The sequence below is a fragment of the Populus euphratica genome, unplaced genomic scaffold (genome assembly GCF_000495115.2).
Source record: "Populus euphratica unplaced genomic scaffold, PopEup_1.0 scaffold351.1, whole genome shotgun sequence".
Lineage (NCBI taxonomy): Eukaryota > Viridiplantae > Streptophyta > Magnoliopsida > Malpighiales > Salicaceae > Populus > Populus euphratica.
In genome coordinates, this window is record NW_011500242.1 from 221,595 (window position 1) to 228,701 (window position 7,107).

The 7,107-nt window shown below is 35.0% G+C and overlaps 1 protein-coding gene across 1 annotated transcript; it reads left to right on the forward strand.

Moving 5' to 3' along the window:
* The first annotated feature begins 307 nt into the window (after positions 1–307).
* On the forward strand, positions 308–4,615 carry LOC105112585 (serine/threonine protein phosphatase 2A 57 kDa regulatory subunit B' beta isoform-like). The gene is made up of 2 exons (XM_011008320.1): positions 308–1,909; positions 3,982–4,615. The coding sequence occupies exons 1-2, from the start codon at positions 755–757 to the stop codon at positions 4,303–4,305; spliced, it is 1,479 nt and encodes a 492-aa protein (XP_011006622.1). The 5' UTR covers positions 308–754; the 3' UTR covers positions 4,306–4,615.
* The last annotated feature ends 2,492 nt before the right edge of the window (positions 4,616–7,107 follow it).

A 7,107-nucleotide genomic window follows, 5' to 3' on the forward strand; every position in this document is an offset into this window, starting at 1 on the left:
GAAAAAAGAGTAGCTCTTGATGGTGCACCGAAACTCTGGTTAAGAAAAACAGTTGTTGCTCCACGGTCCCTCGATTTTTCCTTTCATACGTCACTTTAGCCAATTCTTGGCTTAGAAGCCACGTGTGTAGGAACTAACTACACTGTCTTGTCCCTCTCTGCTCTGTAATTTTTTCCTTCATAATAAAAGGCAACTACAAAAAAGAAAAAAAAAAGAGTTTAGTTAATTAAGTAAAAAGAAGAAAGATAAAGACGTTTACTTTTTATTACTTAGTTTCCGAAAATCTGTAATAGAAGCCGTTTCTGCAATAAGTTTTATTTTTTATTTTTTTGCATCTTTTATTTTATTTCCCTCGTTTAGCCTTTTTCCCTAATTATCCTGTACTGTCTCCAAAGTTCTCTTTCTTGAGGTATCTCTCTGTCTGGCTGTGTCTCTATCGGATTAAGCACCGGCATCCGATAAGCTGACCAGCATTTTACCGATCGGTTCAAATGATTCCTCATCTTGTTTCCCCTCTGGTCAAATATATCAACGGTTTGGTTCTCAATCGGGTACACTTCATTTTAAATCCCTAGCTCAGATCCAATTAATTAATTAATATATTTTTATTATTTTCTTACTGATTTTGAATAACTCGATCAAACATTTATTCCCTGTATATTGATCCATCAAAACTCTCAAGCGCCTCCGCCTAAATTAATTAATCAATCGCCATCTTCTTAGGGTTAGGGTTTGTTGTAATTTGAATTGAGAAATGTTGAGGAAAATCATGAAAGGAGGGCATCGTAAGGCCTCCAAATCGGACGGTAATGATTTTGGGTTCGGGGCTCCTCGAAACTCAGGCTCTGGTCCTGCAAACAATGTGGTTGTTAACCATTCGTCACGGGCTGCCCCTGGCCCACCAAGCCCACACACCGGGTCGGCAATTGCTGCTCCTCCGCCAATGAACACAGTGGAGCCTCTCCCTTTGTTCCGGGATGTGCCGGTTTCGGAACGTCAGAACCTCTTCTTACGGAAACTCCAGGTATGCTGCTTCCAATTTGACTTTACTGATACCTTAAAATCAGTCCGAGAGAAGGAAATCAAGAGGCAAACTTTATTGGAACTTGTGGATTTTATTCAATCTGGCTCTGGAAGGATTACGGAGAATTGTCAAGAGGAAATGATAAAAATGGTTTCAGCGAATATATTCCGGTGCTTGCCTCCGGCTTCACATGAGAATACAGGGCAAGTATCCTCTGATCCTGAAGAGGAGGAACCTTATTTGGAACCATCTTGGCCTCATTTGCAGCTTGTCTATGAGCTTCTCTTAAGATATGTTGTGTCATCGGATACAGATACCAAGGTTGCCAAGAGGTATATCGATCATTCATTTGTGTTGAAATTGCTTGATTTGTTTGATTCTGAGGACCCAAGAGAGAGGGAGTATTTAAAAACTATTCTTCATAGGATTTATGGCAAGTTCATGGTGCATCGCCCATTTATTAGGAAGGCTATAAATAATATTTTCTATCGGTTTGTTTATGAGACTGAGAGGCACAGTGGGATTGGGGAATTGTTGGAGATTCTAGGGAGCATTATAAATGGGTTTGCACTGCCGATGAAGGAGGAACACAAGTTGTTCCTTGTAAGGGCGCTTATACCGTTGCATAAACCAAAGCCCATATCTGTGTACCACCAGCAGCTGTCTTATTGTATCACCCAATTTGTTGAAAAGGATTACAAGCTGGCTGATACGGTTATTAGGGGTTTGTTGAAGTATTGGCCAGTGACTAATTGTCAAAAGGAAGTTCTCTTCCTTGGAGAACTTGAAGAAGTGCTGGAGGCAACGCAGTCTGCAGAGTTTCAGCGCTCTATGGTCCCTCTTTTCAGACAGATTGCTCGCTGCCTTACCAGCTCCCATTTTCAGGTTTGTGATTGTTTCAACTTGCTAAGCTCATAATCTTTATATGTCAGAAATTTGGATAAGTCAGTACCAAAGGTACCTTGGAAGTGTTTCCAGATCATAAATGTGCATTTGTCACTAAGAGAGCAACACATTGGTTGTTTGAGACTGATGGTTGTTGATGTCTCATTTGCTTGTTCAGTGTGTATGATGTGCTCTTATTCTAATTCTTTATTTTTCCCTTTATTTCTGTCTGCATGTAGAATCCCTCTCCTTGCTACATTTTCACTCTTGCACTACACAAAATATTATGTCTTGTCATTCATAACATTTTCTGGTATTCGGTGAATTGGTATTCTACTCAGATTTACTGGTGATCCACTTTGTTGGCTACTCCCCTTCTCAGTAGGAACTTGATCACAGATTAGTTATTTCTTACTATACTTTTATCTCGCCAGAGAGATGTTTTATGTTGGTAATGTTATTTACATTCCATTTGAAAGGAGAAATCAGAAGCTTTTACCATTTATTTTCCAAGGGAAACTTTCTGCTTCGTTTTATCTAATGGTTGTGATATTCTTTGGCTATGTGTGATCTTCTTACTGCCCATGAATTAATTGTAACTATTCTAAATACCAGTTGCCTTTCATGATAACATGGAGACTAAATACTGGATATATATATATTTATATATATATATATATATTTTCAAATAGAAAGGTTTGTTGGTTAATGTGATTATTAAATGTACCCTTGGGTTGCTGTTGTTATTCTGTTTCTTCCGAACTTATTTGGCAGCTTCTGTTTCTCTGCTTATTCAAGATGACAATTTTGTTGATCATTTTAATCTTCCCTGACACTTTCAACTTATGCATGTTTCACAAAGTTCCATTGAGCAGAATGCAGCATGATTAATTTTGGAGTGGAATTTATGTTGTGAAATATAAAGACTGAAGGCTAATTCTGTTGTAAGGTCATCAGTTGCAGCTTTTAAGTTTTTATTCATCCATCTCTGCACTGGACCTTTGGCGCGTTTCAGAAATCTGAGTTGCAAAATTCCTTATCATTCATTTTCTTTGCAGTGAGTGTTGCTCAATGCTTATGACAATTGTCCATTTTGTTTATTCTTGCTTACAAGATTTGCACCTTCAATCTGCTAGTCATGATTAATGAAAGTGAAAACCAAAAGACTTTTCTTTTTGAAGCTGCTATCTACCCACTGTCAATTTTCCATTTCATTTTTTGATGAAAGCCTTTCTTTTTTACAAATTTTAAATCAATTTTAGTATTCCCCAAGAATTTGCTTCAAGTTATGAGTTATTGCTTCATCATAATTGTACTTTAATATCCTGTGTGTTCAAGATATATTTTTCTCAGGGATTAATTCTTTGTGAACTTGATCGATGGTAGTTGTTAATTTATAGCATATGGTGTTTCCTTTATGGAAGCATGAGGTTGCTTCTAAGTTTCCTTAGATATACTGTTTCTTCTTCTGTCCGAAGCCACTTTTGTTTTTGTTGTGTTCCCTGTCAGAATTTGCTTTTAGCACAGAAAAAAAATAAAAAATAAGAAGCTTGCCAAAATTTGTTATGCTTCATTTCCAAGTTACGCTCATTGGGTCTGATATTCAAAGCAATGTTTTGCATGTTGCATGTGAGTGATGAAATCATTCACGTGGACTCTTAACGTTTTCAAATATTTAGAAGGGGATGACTGCATATGCTAAGGCTGAGCAGTAATGCATTCTTGTATGCAGCTGCTAGAAATGGTGTTGGTGGTTGAGAACCATTTAGTTAGCTTCCTTTTTCTTTCAAGTGCAAAATCAAAGTTTTTGATGTTATGGTGACTAAAACTTGACATTCATTTGGTCAAGGATCCTTTAATTTGTACTGAGATTGACCTTGTCGCCATAAGTTTTATTCTTTTCTATTTGGCTTGCCTTCTTTCGTTTTTCAGTTGGCCTTCAGGAATTGTTGAGAAGCCTTTCAGATAAAATTACTCCACACATATACTTGGCATGGTTTTGTAGTTACATTTGAATAGCAATATCATATTTTATTGTAGAAGTCTTTGCTTAGGCAAATTTCTGTTGGCAGGTTGCTGAACGAGCTCTGTTTTTGTGGAATAACGAGCACATTGTGAGTTTAATTGCCCAAAACCGAAGTGTTGTATTACCAATAATTTTTGAGGCATTGGAAAAGAATATCCACGGTCACTGGAACCAGGCAGTTCATGGGCTGACTGTTAACGTTCGGAAAATGTTCTTGGAAATGGATACCGAGTTGTTTGAAGAGTGTCAGAGGCAGCATGCAGAGAAAAAATCTAGGGCCAGAGATGTGGAAGAGCAGCGAGAATTGACATGGAAGAGACTGGCCGATGTGGCAGCACAGAGAGGGGGTGACGATATGATCACTGTTTAACTGATTTCTCAGGGTTAGACGGTCACGAAAAATGGATGGATGGGATGGTAGGCAAGGGAAGTGCTCGAGGATATCCCCCTTTTTGGGTGCAATTCTTTTTCCATTTTTTTTCCCATTTTATTTTTTGATCTCAATCCAATCATTAAAGATATCAGAAAAAGCAACCATAGTTGTAATTTAAAATCTATGGAATATGTTAGTAATATGCTGCACATGAAGAATGATTTGTGAGCATCTCTTTTGTTCCTTTTTCCCCCCATTTCATGGAAGAATCTCTTTGCCACAAAAGGTAGTGAATCATTATTTTTCAGGTGATGGTCTCGTGGGTTATTAGTATTTGATGAGAATTTTATTTGCTTAGGTGAACGCCTAGCTTTTTGATGATACGATGCAGGAACTGGTGCACCAAATACTAATGATACACGCTAATGTTTATATTGTTCAGTGGCATGATGAAAAAAATATATCTGTCTTCATTAGTTTTTCGGTTTTATCGTTCTATTTCGTTGTGTTCAACCTGTCTGATGTTTAGTAACGGCAATTGTTTATTTATTTATTTATTTTTCTGGGTAATTTTAAATGTAAAGGGCACATGGCCTTAAAATAGTTAACTATAATCTGATAAGCATGGAGAAATCACTTTTAAAGAAGAGTAAAAGTGATCGGATTTCAATTATAGAATAGAGAAAGTCTTAAATGACACTAATTTCGACCATGAAAAAAAAATGTTGGTGTTAATGATTTTTATTTGACAAAGAAAGTTTATCTCAAGTGTTCTTTACCGTTAACCTTGCATGGGATAGTAGAGTTGAGCTAAAAAATTATTTTGGTTTCGATTTGATTTTGGATTTCCAGTCTTATTTTTAGGTTGTTTTTGGTTATTAATAGGTTTTTCAAGATGTATAGAATGTTGTTTAGGTATTTTAAGTCAAAATACAATTGAAAATAGATTTTTTAGGTGTAAAATACCTCAGCCCTGATTTTCTAGCAATCATAGATTGTTAGAACTTGGGTAGAGTAAGCGTCGTATCGCTTGGTACTTTTTTTTTCAAAATATATAGAGGTGAATGATATATTATCCACTCTATAAAAAAAAAAAAAACTAAACAGTTCTAAGCACGTGAGTTGCTTCAAGCTTGCATGTTTGAGTTTGTTTTTTAGGCTACCACTTCTATTTGTATAAAAATACCCAAACTTTCACCCTCTTGAAAATATTTAAGGAAGGAAAGTTGTAAAACATGCAATCACATATAATTATGATTTTTTTTAAAAAAAAACATAATACTTTTCAAACCTCATATGAAGATGACTTTTTTATTCAAAATGCAAATCAATCAATATTGAAAATATGCTGACAACACATAAAACATGAGCTTATTACAAAACCATGACAATTAATTACTAACATAAGATTTTTGGCTATAAGAAGAACGATACTTAGGGCAAACTCACAAATTGGGAACAAATCAATATTCTTCAAGTAGTAAATGGTGTGAAGTTTATCAAAACAATAAGAAGAGATGGTAATTAAGAACAAATGGTATATATTGTATAAGGCTCAAATAATATGGTTTTGTGAAGCTAATATAAAAATATAAGCATTTAGGCATATATCATACCCAAGCAAACATGAGTATAATAGTGTGTTAGTCATGAATAACCATGATTAGAGTTGTCAATTTCAATCATCAATAAGGAAGTTGGATACCAAAGGAAGACCTATATTTTTAAATAAGCATGTAATTGGATACGTTGATTTTCTTTATATATAATCATCATGCTTTACTTGTAAATTTTGAGTCTTAGAGGACACTTATAATTTTATTTTAGAGAACTCTCACAAATCTTTATTTATTTTTAAGTATTAGAAAACTCTTGCAATTTGTTCTAGGATTTAGAGTCTTAAAGAGCCATCACAAGTTTTTCTTTACCTTTTGATTCCTAGAGGACTTTTGCAAATTTGGAACAAACCTTATTATAAGGCTTTTATGATTGAGTCTCAAGGCCTCTCATAAATCGTTCATTACTTTTAAGGCCTCTCATAAATCGTTCATTACTTTTAAGCCTTAGAGAACTTTTGTAATTTGCTTAACAATTTGGAGTTTTAGAGGGACCCTTACATTTTTTTTTTCAATTTTGAATCTAAGAGCACTCTTGTGAATTTAAGTCAAACCTACAATTATAAAACTCTTGCGATTAAGTCTTAGAGGGCTCTCTTAAATCTTTCTTTACTTTTAAGTTTAAGAGAAATCTTGTAATTTGTTCTTCAATTTAGAGTTTTAAAGGATCCCCACAAGTCCTTCTTCACTTTTGAATCTTATAGGATTCTTGTGAATTTGAGCCAAACTTTCCATCATGAGGCTCTTACGTTGAGTCTTAGAGAGCTTTTGTAAATCTTTCTTTACTTTTGAGTCATAGAGGACTCTTACAATTTGATTTGTGATTCAAAGTCTCATAGAACCCTTGTAGGCTCTTCTTTACTTTTAGGGACATAAAGAACTCTTATGAATTTAAGCAGAACTCTCACAAATCTTTGTTTACTTTTTGAGTCTTAGAGAACTTTTGCAATTTGTTCTACAATTAAGAGTTTTAGAGGATCCTCATAAATCTTTCTTTACTTTTGAATCTTAAAGGACTCTTGCAATTTGCTTTTATTTTTTGGTATAAGATTACTATTATAAATTTAAGTTTAAAGCATCTGACACGATGAAAAGATTGATGTCTTCTCCCAAGTGCAGGAGTGTTCGAAGTAATAAATAACCTGGCAAGACTAGGGTCGAACCACATGGAGGTTAATTGTAC